The sequence below is a fragment of the Mycteria americana genome, chromosome 3, assembly GCF_035582795.1.
Source record: "Mycteria americana isolate JAX WOST 10 ecotype Jacksonville Zoo and Gardens chromosome 3, USCA_MyAme_1.0, whole genome shotgun sequence".
NCBI classification, from domain to species: Eukaryota; Metazoa; Chordata; class Aves; order Ciconiiformes; family Ciconiidae; genus Mycteria; species Mycteria americana.
The window spans coordinates 130,701,649-130,722,367 of NC_134367.1; the positions used below are offsets into that span (position 1 = coordinate 130,701,649).

At 39.7% G+C, this 20,719-nt stretch overlaps 1 protein-coding gene across 12 annotated transcripts in view; it reads left to right on the top strand.

The window, feature by feature from the left end:
- The first annotated feature begins 7,962 nt into the window (after positions 1 to 7,962).
- CCDC88A (coiled-coil domain containing 88A) overlaps positions 7,963 to 20,719 on the top strand; it is an 86,051-nt gene continuing 73,294 nt past the window's right edge. For 4 of the 12 annotated variants that reach the window (XM_075497003.1, XM_075497006.1, XM_075497008.1 and 1 more), the window contains exons 1-2: positions 8,719 to 9,271; positions 9,390 to 9,490. In XM_075497003.1, coding sequence (XP_075353118.1) covers positions 9,209 to 9,271; positions 9,390 to 9,490 — 164 coding nt within the window. In that variant the 5' untranslated portion in view covers positions 8,719 to 9,208. Of the gene's footprint in view, positions 8,286 to 8,714; positions 9,272 to 9,389; positions 9,491 to 20,719 lie in introns of those variants that run through there. The other 8 variants (XM_075497002.1, XM_075496997.1, XM_075497001.1 and 5 more) reach the window with 4 other exon arrangements.

Here is a 20,719-nt window from a genome sequence, read left to right on the forward strand (position 1 = left end):
TGAACTATTCATTATTTTTAGTATAGCGTTTTCTGAAAAACCCTGTGAAAAGGGCTAAAATATTTTCCTACTTCCAGTTAATATTTTATACATTTTTTGGACCTGTTACTAATCTTTAAAAGTAATAATCTTAAGCAAAAATAAACTTTCTGGCCCACACAAGAATCATCAAGCTGGAATAAGACCAATATACACAGAAATTGGAATTCTAATCTTACCCACGTTATTAAAAAAAATCAAAGCAAATAATTTCAGCAGATTGTTTACTAATATAAGCATTAAAAAATCAGTAGTGTATGAAATTGCTTCATAATAGATTAAAAAAACTCTGACATGTCAGTATAAGCCTGAAATTACAGGGAAAAATTGCTCTTTTGCCAAACCATCCTTTGACCTTTAAGCCACCGGCACACTATGCTATACCCTTAACTTGGACAATCTCAGAAATTTTGTTACAGAGCAGTATGTAAAAATCCTGAAGAACTTCAGTATTGTATGCCCACTTTAGGAAAAAAGATAGCATTTTATAGGTATCTAAAGCTGACAAGAAGAATCCACCCGAGGAAGATATTTAAATACTGGAAAGAAATATACAGGAAACAGCTGTTGATATGACAGTGGTTCAAAAAAGCCTAAACAAAATGACCAAATGTGTCACTATAAGTTTTTAGCAGAAGAAAAATTAGCTGTCACAGAAAAATACTTGAATAAAAATTTTAAAAATGGGGTAGATTTGGGTAAAAAATGGCAGGGTAAAAGTATCAGAAAATAAAGGGAAATAGCTCAGAAGTTCAGATTTGTTAACACGTGATAGTGGTCACTATTTTAATTGCTTCTACTTAACATCATTTGTCCATTTAGTGTAATGGTAGCTATCGCACTATGATTGTATATGTAATGGGAACCTTGGAGTTCCTTCTCAAGATTGCTTCTAATAGACTATAAAAAATAACCTAGGTATTGTTGCTATACACCATTAGCTTATTCAGTAGATGTAATAGAAGTGAAGATGATATAAATGTGCTAGTAATTGTGCTACTGAAAATGGCCCTAGTGTTTACCGCGATTCAGTAAACCTGCTCTGAATCAATGCTTTGGAATTTTGAGGTGCCTTTACAAACCTTTATGGCATATTTACCAGAGATGAACAGGAATAGTTAAGAATTCCACTTTTGTGTTCATCTCCAATTAAATTGAATTCACAATTAAGCTGGTATCACAGTGAACTGAACCATCTGGACATAATGCAAACAAAGGGATCTTACAGTTAATAGTGGCCTCTGGAAGAGGTGTGAATGAGTAGGCTGTTCCCAGTTTTAGGTGGCTCATGATCCATACTTGCAAGAAGCTTAATCAGGAATGCTATCTAATAAGTGTAATTACCATTTTTTTTATTCAGCATTAGTTATTTTTTCTTGACCTTTGTTTTTTTCTATTAATTAGTTCAAATGTTTTAATATCAGTCTTTTTAATGTAATGTTTAAAAGAATAACTTGTGTTTTCTTGCTCTACAAGCTTGTCGAAGGATTTTCCCAAAGGCAAAACAGGGATTTCTTAAAAGCTTTTAATTGTTTCACTAGTATTTCATAGAGAGAAAAGCTATTTTCAGACGTAAATAATTGGACAAATAACCAGGGGTAAAATCAGACATGAAAATTAATAGATAATCCTGAGGGAGGGAGCTCAGAAGAACAGATTTGAAGAGAAATGATTCTACTACAATTATATTCTTAGTGCTGTGTATTTTTCATTCTTCTTGTGGGCATAACTAAGTCCACGTACACAAACTGAATCTCAAACACAGAAATGTACTCCATCCAGTTCATTATTTACTGACCTTGGGAAGATCCTAAACACCATCTCCAGCTGGTGAGGAATGCCTCTCTAATGAGACATGCTAACATCAAAGGTGATGCAGGGCTCTATGTGAAATGGAAGCTAATAACCTCTGCTGAGCTGATAAATATGGGTTTCATGCCAGCATTGCCCAAGCTGCTGGGGTCAAGTGACATCAGGACTGCAAAAACGTGGATGAAAGTAGGGAGGCACCAGCAAGAGTCTGTGGCAAAGGATAGGGAGGCAATTACCAGTAACGTGGTGCTGTGTGAAGCAAAGCAAACTTAATTTCATAATAAAATGAAACTGAGGCAACTGGGGTTTGAAGAGGTAAGCAAGTCTTTCACAGGGGATACAAAACCTCTTCTGTTTTGTGAAGTTGAATGGTGAGGGTGCCCTATACTACAGGAAATTGCTAAAGAAGAAAATCAGCTCAACGCTTCTGTACAATAGGGATCCAGGATGGCATAGTGCTGTTGACACAATTAGTGTCTTGCTCTTCTAGCCACCTATCTGCGTATACGCAGCTAGCTGTAATTGCTAACAATTAGCAGATGGGGCTGCACTTTGCTCCGTGACAGAGGAAATGCAGAGCATGCCCTATAATTTATCTTTCTGACCCAGTTTATAAGAAACACTACTCATACCGGCAGGAACTTTTTTGACAGAAGGCATGTCAGCAAAAGCTTTTGCTCAGTCTCACTCCACTGGCCACAGCAGAAGTTAGTACTGAAGCTATTGTCCCAGATAACTGCTGTTCTTGCTATAATGTTTAAGGCTTGCTTTTAGAAAAAAAACCAATCTATTTTCTTTGTATGCAGCAAATAACAAAGGGAAGTTCAGAAACAACATTAGTAGACAGTCTTGTAGTTAGCAGATGAAAGTCAGAAATGCAGATAAATGTTTTAGTGGCTAAGCAGGAAAAGATCTGAATTAATTTAATACTAAGTTCAAATGAATTTTTTTGTAAGGCAGTATTTGTCTGATGTTCTCTTAGGAGTCTAAGCATATGGAAATGTTTATGAATGGCTATTGAATTTAAAAATGAAGATAGATACTTTGCTGTTTATTTTTCATCACATAAGCTGACTTGCCACAGTAATATCCTTCCTGCCAGTTCAACTGATTGAGAAGGAACAAAAAGCTGCAAGCGCCTCTCTCTTCAGATAAGTAGCAATATTAAATATAATACTTTCACCAACTGTTTCACAGTTTAAATACCAACATAGTTCAAGTACATTAAGACTTGTCTAATGTGCAATTCAGTGGTGTAGTAAGAGTTAGAATCTGGCTCTACTGTTGCAGTTCTACCCCTGTCAATATACTGCATTACATCTTCAACTCAGGAGAAGTCACTTAAAAAAAAAAAGCTAAGTACTTAAAATTAGAACTTATAATCAAGTCATTTTTTTATTTTTAATAACAAAAATTATTATTGGAAGTCACCGCTAGATTTGTGTGAATCTGCTAGATTGTACTTTTAATTGTATTTCAGTTGAAAATGATGGATTCAATATTCATGTGGTTAAAAAGGAATCAGATTGATGTGGATATGTTAGCTAGGCATGGCTGGAAATGGAAAATACCTGTTCTTGCAATTAGCATTCTGCCTGACAGGAAATTCTGATGCATTTGCATTGATGCTGATGCAGAGAACTGTTCTGGATTGCAGATATCCATACAGGATATTCCTTGTCTGCTGTCACTTATTTCTTCCTACTTGGTATAATTGGACATAAACTGTAAAATGTCTGGGGTCTGTAGGAAAAAAAAACCCAACAAACACCAACCACCACCCCCCCTAACCCAACCAAAACAAACAAACAAAACAAAAAGAAAAAAAACCCCACCACCTTAAATGGACAACAGCCACTTTCCCCAAGCTTCTACTGTTTTGTTCTTAATTTTTCACTCAAAATACTCTCATTCTGAGGTTACTTACAGTTCTTGCTCAGAAAGTTCCTTTAAAGTTGATGGGGAATTTTGGTCACATTAGAGCAGACGCAGTAGCAGGGAAGAAATGTGCAAGAATTGTTTTGGAATTTCCACTCCGTTGTTCATGTTACAGAGGGATTTCCCCTGCTTTCAACTGCTGTGGAACAAGAAATAACTTTTAGTCTACTGTACTTGTGGCACCTTTGGGAATTTCTAGCCATACTTAAAAAGACCCCTCAGTGCCCTTACTCTTTCCTTTATTGCCCCATCTATTCCTATAGCCTTGGTTTGATAGGGAAACAGGTTTCTCTGGGAGCAAGCATAGGACAAGGAAGGTGACCGTCCTTGTCATTAGCTTGCAGTCTTCACTAACCACTGTCCTGTCAAGTCAGCCTATATTCAGAAAATTCTAGTTTTGACTGCACTTCTGTAGCCCTGCTGTGGATCCCAAGCATCCACACTTGGCTCCTGTTTTGTCCTCTTCTGAAGTTTCATCAGGCCAGGCAAAGGCCTAGCAACCCGGCAGTGCAGATCAGGAGGCAAAAACAGCAGCGAGAGCTTTCTCTGCCACCTCTTTCCTCTGCTTATGTAGGAGAGGAAGAGAAAACCACTCTCTCTTGCATCAGCTAAAGATGGGTAGATTGTTTATACTCTCCTCCTGAAACAGTCCCCTCCCTTGGTGCACTGTGGGCAGGGCTGAGCAGAAATCTGACAAACTCTGACGAGGTAAATGGGGCTGTACACAGTTATGCTTTCCTGCTGTCTGCAGAGTCAAGGCATCACTTTGTGTCCTAGTCATTCTTTTTCAGTTGTTGTTTTGCAATAACAGGCATAGGAAATCGTGCTATGAGAAAAACAAGTTAAAGTGAGATCACAAAGTAATTCTGTAATTTGCAGACCTGAGGTCTAGGCACAGATTGTTTATAATTTCTGTGTCTTCTGTGTAGAATCTTTGTGGTACCAAAGGAGATGCAACAGAAATGAGATGGGGATGCTTTGTCTGTAGAAGAACAAACGCTACACTTCAAACAACAAGGTTAATCTCTAAATCTGTACTTTCAGAAGTAGTAGGCCACACACTGTATTAAATACTGACAGGTCTGATCTAGAGAATGGAGATGTGAAGGAACAAGACTGTTCTCTGTGCTTTTTTTTCAAATCATAAAAAGGATAATTTTTTAGTTCCAAAATGTTCCTGAATATGCATTCCTAGAATAGTTGAAACTATTAAAACTTAAGTTTAATAATAATGTTTCTGCATTTTATTGTTTAAAAGTAAAAGAATTGTTCAAACTATCTTATCAGTTACTATAGCCAAAATAGAGTATTTTACTTTCCAAGGAGAAGATATATAATTTCAAATTGAATCGTACCATTTAGGTAAGCTGCATATACACTAATGAGATTTGAAAGCTAGGAGTGTGATCTTTAGGAGGTGCACAGTGCTGGGATTATGAGAGGAGGAGCAAAGATGGGTTCTTACCATCTTAGGTGGCCCACTAGTTTGCTAACTGAGGAAGTGGCCTAAGCATATACCTCAATAGGCACCTGAGAATCCAGATGTACCGCCTTGGGGGCAAAGGAGCGGAGGGAGGGGGATTTCAGTCAGCTCGCCCTTTGAGACATAAGCAATCACCTGCTACTAGCCTTCTATATTTTTGTGTCAGCTAACTGAAGTTGCCAACTTCCTCAGCTGGTACTCAATTGTAGTAACAAAGTTCCTGGATTTACCACCATAAGTATAGTCATAAACTTGCTTTTAGGAGTCTTCCCAGGTAAAAAGTGTTAAAACAATGCAGCCAAGTATATCACAAGCTACAGGTTATAGTGATGTTGCCTTGCCACTTGAAGTAGAGCTATGACTAATATTCCTGAAGATTCCTGACAGCTACACTAAAAATTGGAGCCTTCCATATTCAGTTTGGCCTCAGAAACAACTCAAAAGCCAAACATTTCCTTCTACCTTTTAATTCATTTCAAGGGATGTCTGTCAAACAAGAGCTCAGCAATCAAAGGTAGACAGCCTCCTGTCCTATGGCAGGTCATCTCACCTCTTAGATGGCTGCATTTTAAATAACTAGTTTGCATGGCTCTGCAGTTGAGCACAAGCAAGTGAATGAGCTGGTGTAGGAGAGCCACAACTGCTCAAGCCTGGTTCCACCTATAGGCACCAACAATGTCCCTAGCATGTATAAGTATCCTGCCGGTGCCTACATGAAGACTAAAGGCAACTGAACAATCTCCAGCTTGTCCAATTTCTTCTAGCTATTACTACATTGTAAATAGCTACCCTTTCAGCAATTTGTTCTGACTGATGTCTGTATGCCTGAAAATGAGGTAAATATTCTTATGCTTGGTTTGACAAAATGTAAGCTGCAGAGACTATAGAGCTTCTGCACAGGTTTTGAGGGCTCTTAGTCTTAAAAAAAAAAAAAGGCCAAAAATAAAACTCATGACTGCTTCTGGATACCTTTTCTGAAATTTTAGTTTTCTCTCGTACTGATCTCCAGTTCTAATAAGGAGTTATAAATCATCTGAGATAAATCAGCTTACAATGTATTTCATAAAGACATTATGCAGTATTTATCTAAAATATAATAGTTTTTCTGCAGGAACAGTGACCATCAGCAATGCTGAAAATGTATGCAAACTGGATGGTGTGGATGACAGTAAAACCATCTAAAACTGTTTAATCAAATCTTCATCTCAATGTTGGGAAATTTCCATGTAAAATATTTTTCAGGAACTCACGAGCCAGCTGGTGTTAACATGTGACTACTACATGGACTATCAACTTCTACTAGCCAGTCTCTAATTCCTAGAAATTGCTTTATGTCAAAGTCATTACTGCCTAATTAGAGCCCACAAGAAACAAACTGATGAGCCAGGGAAGTTCCATAGTATTGCATGCACAATTGCATATTATATACTGTTGCAAGATACAGAGAGCTTAGCGGTTGGTTAGTCAGGCTTTTACAAAAATGCTTTTGTAGTTGCCATTAAGGGCTAGTAGTTTATTGGCAGTTATTTCGCCCATGGATCACCAGATTCTTATTCAGATCCAAGACTGCAGATTTTTCCCTTGTTCTTTCTTATTTCTTTTGTTTCACAGGAGGACTATGAGTTCACTCTAAAGATCTGGTTTGGGAGGGAAAGACCCGATTTTTGCTGAAGAGGTGTAATTGTGAGAATCAAAACGAAGTCATTTAACTATGCAACTTTGTTAAAAAAAAATCCCTGGAATACAAATTACATACTAATATTTCAAGGTCCATAATTTATTTTTCTAATCTTTTACTTAGACAGTCTCTTCAGTTTGACATATGGGGAAAAGGTCATGATTGGAATTTTTTTCTAATCTTGGACCACTAGGACAAATACTATATCCAGTATTTGGGTTAAAAACCTAATCTGTTTAGCTGTTACTGTGGTGTTTTTCAAAAGGACTTAATTTCAGTCACTTTTACTGCACTGTTTCATGGGGTTTTTTTTTTGTTTACTATGTGTGTAAAACTGAAGGTATTTGGAAAAATGCTGCTGCAATTTAATTTATACTACATGGAAAAGAAGCTGGATTTAGTTTGAGATTTGGTAAAATGCTTTGTCTATAAAGTACATAATCTATTAAGCAGATACGGTCCCGTATGTTAATGCAGTATTTGAGACTTGAAACACAAGTGGCAAGAGATAGCTTAAGGACAATAGCTTAGGGAAGCAAATTGCTTGTCATCGTTTGCTTTTCTGTAACCAGGTCGCCCCCCTCCCCGCGCTCCTCTTTCCACGCTAAATCTCTCCAGAAAGCTGGATTTTGTGTTAACGTGGGTGTGTCTGGATTTCACCTCTTTAGGAGAAAACCTCTCCTTCCTCCTCCTCCCCTGAAAGGCAGGGGGGTGTGTGGCTGGGGTGCGGATCGTGCGATTAATCCCCCATTTTTTATCTTCAAAGGCGTTAGCGACTCCCCTTCCGCCCCCCCCCCCCCCGCCCTTTTCCCCCCCTTTCTTCCCCCACGACGAGTTTTTCCTCACGGGCACCTTTTTCCCAAAGGGGAATGGAAGAGCATCGCCCTCCGGCACCCCGGGGGCGGGGGGCAGACCTGTGTGTGCCAGGCCCCCGCTGCTTCTCCTCCTCCTCCTCCTCTTCCTCCTGCTGCGGGGCAGAGGCCTCCCGCCTCAGCCGCCCCCCTCACGCCGCACGGCCGCCGGGCTCGCGCGCCGCCACCACCGCCGCAGCGCCCGTGCGCGCGCCGCGGCCGAGCGCGCGCCGGGCACGAGTCCTGCAGCGGTTCCCCCCCCCCCCGCGCCGCGTCCTCGCCCCGGCCCCGCCCCTTTCTAATCGCGCCGCCATCCCCGAGCGGCGGTTGAGGGCGGCGGGGAAGGGACCCGGGCTGGCGGAGGGATAACCGGCTTCCGCACGCAGACCGGAGCGGAGGGATCCATACGCTGGAACCGCCCGTCGGGCAGGGAGGGAGGAGGAGGGAGCGAGTGATGCGGCGCGGCCGGGCTGGCTGAGGCGAGGTGGCCGTTATTTGGGAGAAGGGGGTGGGAAGCGGAGCTGGTGCCGCGGGAGCCTGCGGCGGGGGGTGGTGGCAGAGCGGCAGGCGGACAGCTGGACCCGGGTGTTAGGGCTGGGGAGGGGGTCGGGGCGCTGCGGGAGCCGGGGGGCGGCAAGGCGCCCGGGGCGCTGAGGGGAGGGGACGGGGGGAGCGGCCGGCGCGGGGGAAGGGCGAGGTTGTGGGGCGAGGCGGCGTGTGCCGGTCCTGTCCCTATGTTGCGTCGTAGTTTAGTGGAAAAGGGAAGGGGTTAGAAAAGGGAACTGATTTAAAATAGCCTCTCATCCCTGCCGGGGGCTGGTTCACTCCCTGGGGGCTGCCTGTGCCATTGCGGGGGGGGCAGAGGGATTCTCTTGTGTGCAGAAGCAGCCTGGGGGGCTTAGCTGTGAGTGGGGGTGGGGGGTCTCTGCCCCTCTTTGCCTCCCCTCGTCTGGATTTTTTTTTTTTTTTTTTGTGGGGAAGGGGCAGGATGAGCTTGCAGAGTTTTACGGGAATTTCTCCTTCCTTTCTGAGGAGCTACCGCTGCTGAAGCAGATTTTTCCTTCCTTTCTTTTTTTGTCTGATGCAGAATCCCAGTAGCTAGGCAGCCTCCCTCTTTTCTTTCCTTCCTTCCTTCTACCCCTTCGGTATGTAGGAAGGGAGAGACATCAATGGAAAGGCTGAAATACGCGTAGATGGACTTTCAAATGCATTTTTTCTTGAAAGAGGAAGATAAATCCCAGTTGCCAGTGCACAGACTTTTTTGTTGCTGTTGCCTTGCTTGGTAAAAATGGGGTTCGCTCACTCCAGCTAAATCCTTGGAGCATTTCAGAGAGTCACTACAGTGAAGGACTTCTCGCATTTTTTGCATCGGAGGAGCTACATTGATGTTAACCATTTTTTTGTAAAATGGAGAACGAAATATTCACACCCCTTTTGGAGCAGTTCATGTCTAGCCCTCTTGTCACCTGGGTAAGCATTCATTTTTCCTCACACATTATTCATTTATTTGCTCATTGTTTGAAGATAAATGCCTTGCGGCGGAGAATGAGGTGGAGTTAGTGTCACGGTGGTGATGATTATGTTTTAGGTTAAGACGTTTGGACCGTTAGCTGGAGGAAATGGGACCAACCTGGAAGAATATGTGGCGCTAGTGGATGGCGTGTTTCTGAACGAAGTCATGCTGCAAATGTAAGCGTGGGCAAGTTATGCCTTGGGTTTATTTTTTGCTGTTGTCTTGTTTCTCTTGTATGTTTTGCGTTCTTATGAAAGCTCTTTTTTTCCCTCCCTGTTGACCCTGGTAAATTCCTTTCTTTTATACTTGAAGTAGTCATGTGGTGAGTTAAGAGGAGACTTCGGAAGGTACCAGATACTCTTTACAGTTTAATGTCAGTGTGATGTATTTGCGGCTGTATAGTGTAATACAGGCTGAATCATTACATATAGAACTTACGGGAAAATTGGATGACTGTAAATAGCTTCCCAGATTTCCACTGAGAAGCATAAAGGCTCATTCTACTCTAAGTCATGCTCATAAACAAAATTTTGAATAAATTTGCCAATAGGAGAATAAGATTCTAATGCGTATCTTAGTTCATGTGACATAAAACTTAAGGATCGTACATGAGTCACGTAATGTTGTTTACTGAGCAAATGGACCATTCTGTAACTCTTTCTGCTTTATTTTTTACAGTTCCAAATTAGAGTAGGTAGCAGCTGTGCAGTAAAACTGAAATTTTAATTGAGAGTATAGAATGTTTTCTGGCTTTGAACCACTGAAGAAACATTTTTACATGGTTTTGTAAATTGTTTATTGAAAGCTCTGATTGTTAGAAAAATTTCTTTATAGCAACTTTTTGTTAATCATAGTTTTGACTGGAATGTTGCCCACTACTGTAATGCTAGAGAGTAACACTTTTGTCAAGTGTCTAGTGATACAAGAATGTTACTAGTGGAAAAAACTTCTCCATACCTTTTTTTGGATATTTTAAGTCTTTACAGAGAAATATGTCTTTTGTTTGTATAGGTATGAACAAATGTAGGCTTATGGATGGCTGGATAGATACATCAGTGCGTGAGCAGCTTGTGATGACAGCTGTTCCTCAGGAACACTGCTCAGATGGGCATCCTTTTACTCTCTTTATAGTTTTTACTTGTATTTAGTACTTTAAAAGTTTTTGTTGTTGGTATTCAGCTTGTATAACTAGTCTATGTAAAAGGTTCTACACGTTACCACATTTAAGTTTGAATTCACGTCCTTCTGAAACCAGTATTTTGTCACCTACTTCTGTGAATTCCAAGTATTTGCTTCTGTAATATTGAGAAACATGGAAAACTTGGTGGAATTGAACTTTTTGAAAAAACTCTTGAGTGTATTACTGGCATATTTTAACAAGAATTTTAAGTGATGCGTTCACTGGAGCGTACTATTTTTATTTTACAATTTATTTATTTTTTTTCTGGGACTACAGATAAATAAAGTAGCTTGTCAGTTACAACCATGTAGAGCTTCTATTCAGTAAAAACGTTTGACAGCTGGAAGGCAGATTTAGTAGTTGAACTGGAACAAGGTGATTTTGAAGAATATAATCTTGAAATTAAACTTTCTTAGTAAATTTTTTGAATACGAACAGTAAAAATTGATAGCTGATACATTATGTGGGATACATGTATGCAAAATGGAAAGCTGCAGAGGGGGAACATTCTCATGCTTGAGGCACTGTGCGTTGAATTTGGCTTTGACTTTGTATGTGCATCTTTGACCCCACACCATGATTACTGTAGTTTACGTAGGAGGAGTTGTATGTGTACGTATAAAAATACACATGGGAGATGTAAATTTAAAATAAAATCATTTGGTAGTCAGAACAATTAAAAACTGCCTTAAACTGGAGGTGTGTATAAAAGGGCTGGTGTACAAATAAAATACCGATTTTACAAATATGTAACTACACTGGAAGGTGTACCTTATTTTAAATACATTTGGCGGGGACTGAAATGTGTTATGATTGATTACTGCTTAGAATTGAAGTTTCCAGAACTGTATTCTTATTTTGGAGGGGTTTTATTTGTTTTGGGGTTTTTGCCAGGATTGAAAGAGGAAAAGATGTTTCATGTTTTGCAGACAGATTCTGTCTCTGATGAAGTCACTGTGGAAACCTGTGTTAACTTCTAGTCGAATATCCACCTATTAAACATGTATCTTCATTTGCAAAAATACTTAAAAGTTGCAGCTCCAACTAATCATCAATATTACTTATTCCAGTATTTTCCATTTTATTAGTATTTCTCTTTTTTCCTTTCAGTCTTAAATACCATATGTTGAGGAAATGTGGCAGAAAAATTTGTATCATGTGACTTCAAAAGCAAAATATTTTTCTTCAGAATGTTTTTTTTTTTTCTGTTTTTTTTTCTTCTCCCCTAAAGCTCTCAATGACTTACTTCACATGAGAACTAGAGATCTGTGGTTAGGAGCTATAGTACTCTTAGAAGCTAAAGAGAAATGTTGTTCTTGCAGAAGTCACCAGGAGTGCCATTCGTAGAAATATGTGGAAAGCACCCCTAGAAGCTGGTTTGTTGTTTTTTTTAACATGAGTTGTGTTATGTGGTGCTTACTATTTACACTAGTTTTGAGATATTTAAGGCTGTTAATGTTTTGGTGTGAGAATACAGCTAGTGCATACCTGTCAGCTAAGGATTTTGTGATGTGGTGGTGGTGTAGGTTGGTTCCTGTGGTTGGAAAGCTGTTGCAGCCTTAGATGCTTTAAAGGGCACTAAAAGCATGAACAAGTGGAGGCTGTTAGAAGTGCTGTGGTCCTGCTTTATATATACTTTATACCTACTTTATTTTTGCCAAAGTTTGAAAAAACAAATGCTATGACCGTAAAAGTGAGTGTTAATATTGGATTAGGCATGGTTTGTAAACAGTTACACAGTAACAGTAACAAAAAAAATTGCTTTGTTACTTAGGGAGGGTTTTTTGTTCAGTTAAAAGAGTTAATCCTGCCCTCCATCAGCTACAAGTGAGAGTTTGTTAGTATGGCATTTGTTTCTCCTTGTGCTTGTCTAGACCAAAGTTATTTTCAACAATTGTAATGATTCAGACAGAGGAAATGGAAGTCAGCGTTGACATAGTTGCAGGGTAATGGTACTGAGATGGTTGGGTTTTATCAGCCTTGAGTTTATTAGTACCTCCTACATGAGAGAATAATTCATTAGATTCCTTGTATGTCTCTTGCTTTTGACTTTTTGGATGTTTTAGTACACATGAAAATTACACGGATTCCATTCAGTGTCCAGTTACATCTGAAGAGCTCTTCCTTTGCTGGAGATGCTACAGGCCAATTTTATTATTTTTTAATTTTATTTTTAATTAAGGAGAATTCCAGTCTTATAATATTAGCTCCTAACTTGAGAGAATGTCTCTCATTTCCTGTTTAAATTTAGGTCCACTTCAAAAGTATTTGGTTACCTACCTTCTGCTGGGATCAGTCAGTATCTGATACCTCTGGATAGAAACCCATCTGTCTTTCTGAATCTGAGCCTTTATCTTTGTGTTCTTTGATACAAAAAGGGGTCATGCTTCTTGGAAATAAATCAGAACGCAAGAGGTCACTGCAGTGGTGCTCTGCCATGGCAGGGAGGTAGAGGAACGCACCAAGAATACTTCAAGCCTTTACTGTACCTCTACATCGTAATACTTATAACATTATGAAGTACTCGTATACTTGAGTAAAATATGCTATATATACTACTAAAATAAATGAAATGCTATAATTCAACGGATGTCACCTGTTGCACATCTACGTGCAATTACAGTACAATAATACTTAATTGTCCTAGAGAGATTTTTCCAGAACCTGACTAACACCACCTCATTTTTTTGGTCTTAGTATTGTACTGTTTATATACTCTTCTGATCCCAAAAGATCAAGGTATTCATACAGAAACACTCACTTTCTGAGTGTTTTTTATTTTCAGTTCTGATAGGTCTTGTTCTCTGATATTGGTTAATTGAAGTCCAATAGGATTGTGTAAGAAATGCTGAAAGTCTTGCAGTTCAAACTGTGGTTCCCAAACTGACAAGAGTCTTACTAGTTCCTTTGAATAAAAGTGGACAGCTGCAAGTAATTACAAGATTGGGACTTTCATTACGTTTAGCACCACCATGAATATTTGGTCAAGTAACAAAGACTTGAAACTGTATTTTAGTTTTAATGGTTTTATTTTACTATGCTTTGCATTTGTGGAAATTGATCTGTTTTAAAGGAACTATTGGACAAATACTGTATGCGGAATTGGTGATGTATAGAACCAAACTCTGAAACTGAGTTAATTTAATCCACTGTCTGGAGAACCTGTCTGCTTTCATCAATGTTCCATTCATAACTTTTGTCTTAATTGAATATATTAATTGATACTATCCATATCAGTTGTTGCATCCAGACATGCTGAAAACTACTTCAAGGGATGAAGTATTTTATTGTTCTCCGGTTTTTCTCTCTTTTGCCGTTCTCTCACTGTTTTTCACTGACTGGATCCACATGCAGGCCTTTCACACCCATAGAATTTTCCAGGTGGACCGGCTGACTGTTTCCTTCCACCACTCTGGTGGTGTGTGCCTAGAATGTGTAGACTGCTTCATTGACTCCTTTTCTGAGCTCTTAGTCTTTAGTTGTAGGCTTTCTTCCAAGCAGTTGAGCTTGCCAGCCCATACTTCTGGCTTGCCTATATCTTTCCCTGAAAACTGGACTCCATCTCTAGTCCTTGAGCCAGCTGCCTGGCTCTGTGAAAGAGTGCAGGAACATGCACTCCAATCCAATTAACTCTTTCTTGTGAAGAAGACCAAATAGCAAGAGGCAGCTTTAGCCAGGTTGTGGCTGGGTGGGGAAATGGAAAAAAGTTTTGGGGAAAATTAAATTGGTGAGTTTGGCAGTAAAAAATATGGACGTGTATTTTAGAAAAAACGTGAAATACTATGAAGTCTGCACCTTTCTTGCTTTCTTGAAGCAAATGGATTTGATTCACGCTTTTCAGACATGCTGTGTTGGGCTTCCACAGATGCAAGGTGGGTGTCACTCTAGTAGTTTGTGAGAGTTGGTGCTCTTAAGAGGGGTTCTGCAGCAGGAGGGCCCAGATTTTTCTTAAGGAAAGCTGAATTTATAACAGTCAGTCTTCTGGTAAAGAAGCAAATTCTTTTATTAAGTGGTCCAGCAGAATGTGCACTGTGGTCAAGATTGTTGTAATTAAAACAAGAAAGGAGAAGATAGTTCTTTTAGTGTAATGATGGTTAATTTTAGACTTCAACATTTGCCTGCAGTGAGCTTTGAATTGGACAAATGAAGTGGACATAGGCCGATACCTGTACTTCTGAGGTGCTTGGACCTTTGATAGCTAAAGGGAAAAAGTGTGGGTTGAACATGGAATGCTTCAAGTGTTTGATCTTTGGTTATGTCTCTCTTTTACTATGTTTTTTATGCTTTTGTACCCCTTTCCACAGTTGGTATCCACTTTTCATCTTGTCTACTCTGATTTATTTCTGTGCGGTAAACTATTCTGTAGTTCACTCTTGTTTCTTGCAGTATTTGGAAGATGAGGAAGTAAACAATCCAATCTTCCTCTGCGTGTATACATCCACTTCTTTGCTCTCTTCATGTGCTATCTTGAGTGTCCGTCTTTGACTCTGTCTCCTTATTTCTTTTGGTAGTGTACTACTTATCGTATCCTTAGTCTAGGCTAGTAGCTGGATCCAGGGAATAAAAGCAGTTAAAAAACATTTACTAATACATACAGAGGTGCTCTACTGAGTCTGTCTACCTGTTCCATAAATAGCACTCTTAGTTGAAAGATCTGAAATCAAAATAACTTGTTTTAGCGTTGAAAATATTCTGGCAAGGAAATAGCGTATATTCACTATGGCTTTACAGTTTTATTTTCAGAGTATTTTGCATTTCACTCGTGTTCTACGTGCTGTTTCGAAGCACTCTATGAAAATAATGAAATAAACTTACTAATAGCTTTCTAGGCATATATTTTGTGTTTCATTGTCAGGAAAGCTAAGTAAGAGTGTACTGACAAACTGTTTCCTTCTATGATGTAGCTCAGTTAAGGCTGGTCGATATGCAGACACACACGTGTACTACGTTGAAGGCTACAGCAGGGCAGAGGTGCCTGAGCGAGGTAACGGAGGAGATGGAGCCACAGAGCACAGTGCAGCACTGCTGAATAGCGCTGCCCTTACACAAGGCTTTAGCTGAAGTCCCAGGACCATGTGGGGAATGCCCCGAGTGTGACTTTGAGCTAGAGGAAGACGTCTCCTGGTTTTGCACTAGTGGCTGTGCTATATGCTTTAGTGGTTCAGGGGTGATGGCTGAGTGGCTCATGTAAGCATCATTTGCCCTTAGCAGCACCCAACATTGAGGCCAGGTGAGCTTTGCAGTTCCAGTTATGGCTGGCTGTAATATTTCTCTTTGCAGGGCTGACTTCACCTGCCCCTGCTTCTGTGGTGCTGCTGTCCTGGCTCCGTGTGAAAGGCGATACACAACTTGTTTTGCTCTAATTTTTGTACCAGAAAGGTCAGTTTTCCCAGGTGACTGAGACTCCTTGAGCTGCCTTACAATGTTGCCATATTTCTTGGTAGTATAGCAGCAATAAATTCTGAAGTTTTAGGTTAGCTACAAACATCTTAGCGGGGCTGATCAGCTTGCATCTTTCACTGGCAAGACTGTGTTTCTTCAGGTTCCATGCCTAGTTTGGGGGTCTCTACACCACAAACTTTTGCAAGGTATTGCTGTGCTCTGATCTTTCTTTCAAAAACTAATCTAGTTAACTGACAAATTGGTTGTTAAACCAAGCACATCTTAATCCTATGCTAAATTTGAGAAGCTTACTTGTAGATTTTCCTCATTTGTTTCTTCTGTTAAGAAGGGGCTTTTTAGCTTTGTGTTCTTTCCTACGTTCCTCTTAATTTTGGTTCCTCCTCTTTTTTTTTTTTTTCTAACTAAATACCAATTTGTTGCCTTCCTTGTCTTTCATACTGTACCACTTTTCCCTATGTAGTAATTATTTAGGGATCAAGACATTTTTTCAAAATGCTGCTTTGTTAGAGCACATGACCTCAGTGGTCAGAGATTATGTAGGAATAACTGCGTGGGAGTCTCTGTTTGTTTGCTTGGTTTATTGAGTCTTGTATTTATGCCTTAAGGTTCTCCAAAGAGGCACGGCCTCTTAGGCAGTTGTTACGAAGCCAGAATGCCCCCGCTTTGTTTCACTGGACTAACTGATGTTAAGGCATTGAATTGAAGCAAGGCTACTGCTTGATCCAGGCTTGGTTGGTGTGCTTTCCTATTGGCTTACTCTGAGGAAAAAGCAAAAATTATCTTGCGTTGTATTTTTTGGATTAGGAAATAGTAAGGGATGAACTTGTAAGCGGCTTGTATTATATTCCTGGCTGTTGAGTGAATCTTTGAATCTGTGTTGCACATTTAGATATCCTTGAAAATTTTCTTCCTTTTCTATAGTGATAGGAGGTAGAGTCCACTTAGATTTATTACAGAATTCTAAGCTGCAGGGAAATATTTGCTCTAGTTTTAGTTTGTGTGCTATCTTTGTTTTTCTTAAATAAGCCCTGGAGCAAAAAAAGTCTGGTGTAATTTCCTGGTAGCTTGGGAATATACTTGCTGTATATTTGGAGTATTGTGTATGGCAGGCAAAAATAAAATATAGATACTAGTTGATGTATGATAGAATGTGGACAAATGTCATGCTTACAAAGTGCTAAGATGCAGTTTGCATCTTAGCAAGGATATTAATATTAATGTTGTAAGATGAAAAACTTTATCCATGTGAGCAAAATGTAACTTATTTTCTTTGGCAATCCCCTTATATCCAGGAGCTTTGGATTTTGAATTTGTCTCACTGTTTGGAATAACCTGCTTCTGGAGCTCAAAGTGTTCTGGAGCTCAAAGTGTTCTGGAGCTCAAAGTGTTCTGGAGCTCAAAGTGTTCTGGAGCTCAAAGTGTTCTGGAGCTCAAAGTGTTCTGGAGCTCAAAGTGTTCTAACTGAAATTATTTAATGGAACTCTGTGGCACTGTTTTTATGGCTTAAGATCTATTTTAATCACTGAAGCTGCAATATTCAGGTAGATCTTTGGTGTCATCTCACATCATTGTTTCCTACAATTTTTAATGCTCAGCGTGCTGAGATGTTTACCTATGGTCAGACTATTTTGAATTTGAAGTACTAACTAATTATTTTTGAGAATTTATAGCTTTAGCAAAGTTCAAAGTAAAGAACAAAATGAGTGAATGTTTTTCCAAGTCTTCCAAAGGAGAAATTATTTTTGGTAGTGCTATGATTATCAAATAAAGCAAAGAACATAACTGCTGTGGTGTTGGAAGTTGTTTAGGGTAGAAGAAAAAAACTTGTATCTACAAACTTAATAATCTAAGAGGGTATTTTTTAAGCTTAAATAAAGACAACTGCGTAAATGTGTATTGCTTTTAAATCCCACATAAGTTATTTTCTGTTATATTAATATTTTAAATATCTTAGAAAGCATGTTAGCTCCACAAATGTCATTTGCTAAGGGCAGTAAGTGGTTATTTGCTTCTCTTCTGTGCTGCTTGCTGCTTCCAATCTGACAACTTTCTGGCCCTATTCTGCTTCTTTCATAACTGTTTCTGATGTTTCTTCCAAACTACCACCTGTATGTTTGCAGAGTGTTCTTTCCAAGGTAGATTGTAAAAACATTTTCTCACTTTAATGCCCTCTGATGTTTGGTGTCAAGTCATGCTGCATCTCGTGATCCAGATCTGTGAGTGCTTACTTCTGTAAAGCTAATCTTACTGGTGTCACAGGATTATTGTGGGTGTAAATTCTTGCAGTGTTTTAATGGTCAGTTACATTGAGGTGTTAATCACAAGGTCAAATAGTTTTCAGTTACTCTGTTAATTAGTATTGGACCGAATAGATCGTAAAGTTTGAACTCTTTTGAGAAGCAAAAAACATTGACCCTGAGAGGAAAAATAACACAGGTGCTTAAAGTAGAAAGCAAAACTTCAGTATTCATTATCCTCAGTACTTTGATTCTGTGGGATGTCCATCTTCTTTCTTGCTTGTTCTTTGGTAGACTGTATGCTCTTGCATCCTGTGCTGCCTTTTTCGTTGAGTTTAATTTGATAAGTAGTATAGTGCAAGTACTACAGCAGTCTAATTCTACCGTTTTCAAACAGTATTTGCTACTAGGCCTTTTGCGATAAAAAACCAACCAACCAAAAAAACCAAAACACACACCACCTCACCCCCCCCCCCCAAAAAAAAAAAAAAAAAAAAAAACCCAAAAAACAAAAAAACCCCACAAAAACAAAACAAGACGACCCTTGTAAGATATTTAGATTTGTTGAGGTAGTAAAGTACGTTTGTCAGACTTTATGGTCCTCATCTGTTTGCTCAAAAAAAAGTTTTGTTTGCCAAGTTGTTTCTTCTAGGAATTCTCTATTATTTAATACCCAGGAGTGTTTATTTTGTTTGACAATGTTAAGCGTTCTGTGATGCTCTGAATCGTATAGATTTTCCTTTCCATCAGTGAAACTTTTGAATTTGGTGGAAGCCAGCTTACCTTTTGCTAGCTGTGGAGCAGAGGCTGCTCCACGTTGTCATTGATTGTTGCGGGGAGCTCACCCAGGGTACTAAGTGCAGTGAGTAGTGATTCACTATTTTCAATCTTCAGCAGAAAGCTTTTTTTTTTTTTTTGACATAGTACCTTTTAGTGTGATGGGGAAAAGGGTACATGTGATAGTCATGTCAAAACAATAGTAGTGAAGTTGCTTCATATGAAGTGATGATAAAGACAGCTGTTGCTCTGTAAGCTTGGAAGTTATGGATTTTTTTGGGGGTGTTAATTCTGTGATACAAGTGTGCACTTAGTAAACGACAGGTGATCTGTTTTATTTCCTCTCTTATTTTCTCCTGCATTTTGCTCACCTGTGTGCATCTTCCTTCTAACTATTAAGGAAAAGAGAAAGGACAAAAAAGAAATCTGGGCTGTTCTGGTCTCTGCTTTTTTTTTTTTTTTTTAAAAAACTCTGGGAGGGAGAAATTAAAGATCAGTCACCAGACCTCTTGAACATACTATGATTTTGTCTGGCTGTTTGGACATTCACCTATAAACCTGTGCATGTACAGATGTGAGGGGATGTCTCTTCATGCAAGTGATACCACTAAGGGTGGGACCACGCAGCAGAACGGTGGTTGGGCAGAGCAGCCCTGAGGTCGTGAGGTGCAGCAAGTTCTTATTTATGGGGAAGGGAGAGACAGGGTAACTTGGCACAAAGGCTTGTGGCACTGCTTCAGATACAGCTATTCCAGCACACTTCAACCATGAGTAATTAGGCGGCTCCTCTGCTGTGAGTGCCAACAAGCGAGCTTAGGCACTGTGCAGCTACCCTGTGAGTAGTTCAGCCTGGTCAGATGCTGCAGAGCTAAGGCAGGGAGCAGGAAAGCTGACTGCATATGCTCAGTATCTACTCATATGCTCTTGGCAGTGTTCCCGGTGATCCCCACCAGCCAGTCGATTCGTTATAAGCCACTTGGTTGTGTTTTTAAAGTAGGCATAGGGCTTCAGCCTCCTGATAGCTTATGATGTTGGACATAATCCTAGGAAATGGGGGTTTGTGCAAGGGCCAAAAGGCTTATGATGTTAGACCTACTTCTAAAACTCATGTTAGCATGAGCCAAAAAAAACCTTTGGTACAACTGTTGAAATTTTGGCACATGTAGTCCATCTTTAAGTGCAGAGTTAGCACAGTGTCCTTAAATTGAGATATTAATATGCACCTTATTTTGCGGTAAAGGATATTTCAGCATTTGGAATGATATCTTTAGATGTTTGAGCAGATGTCTGCAGAACTACATGAACATTTTAACTGTGCTTTGATTGCTGCTCAAACAGTATTGTCTCAAGGATAGAAAATACAGGTGGTTTACAAGTAAGAGTTAGATCATCATAAATGCCCGCTAAAAGGGCAAAGAAGAGTGGTTAGTATAAATCACAACATTTACTTCCTTATTGCAAGTTAGGATTAGAGCATTCTTCTACTGGATCCTCTGTAGGTGCACAAAGTTACGATGGATGAGCAGGATTTAAAAGTGAACACTTGAACAACCCTAGAACGTACATCCCTTTCATCTTCAGCAAGTCAAGCTGCGGCTCTCCAGTTGTAATAGTTGTGTGCGCATTGTGTATTACCACCAGGCCATCACGTCGTTCAATATCATCAATACATTGCAGCCTCAGGGCTTGCATGTCCTGCATGATGCTCTTCAAGAGGTGGAAGGATTTTATTGCCATGTCTTTTTCAGATAAGAGTGTGCTGAGTTAGTTCTCTGCACACTTCAACAGTGGATAGTCTGTGTCATGAA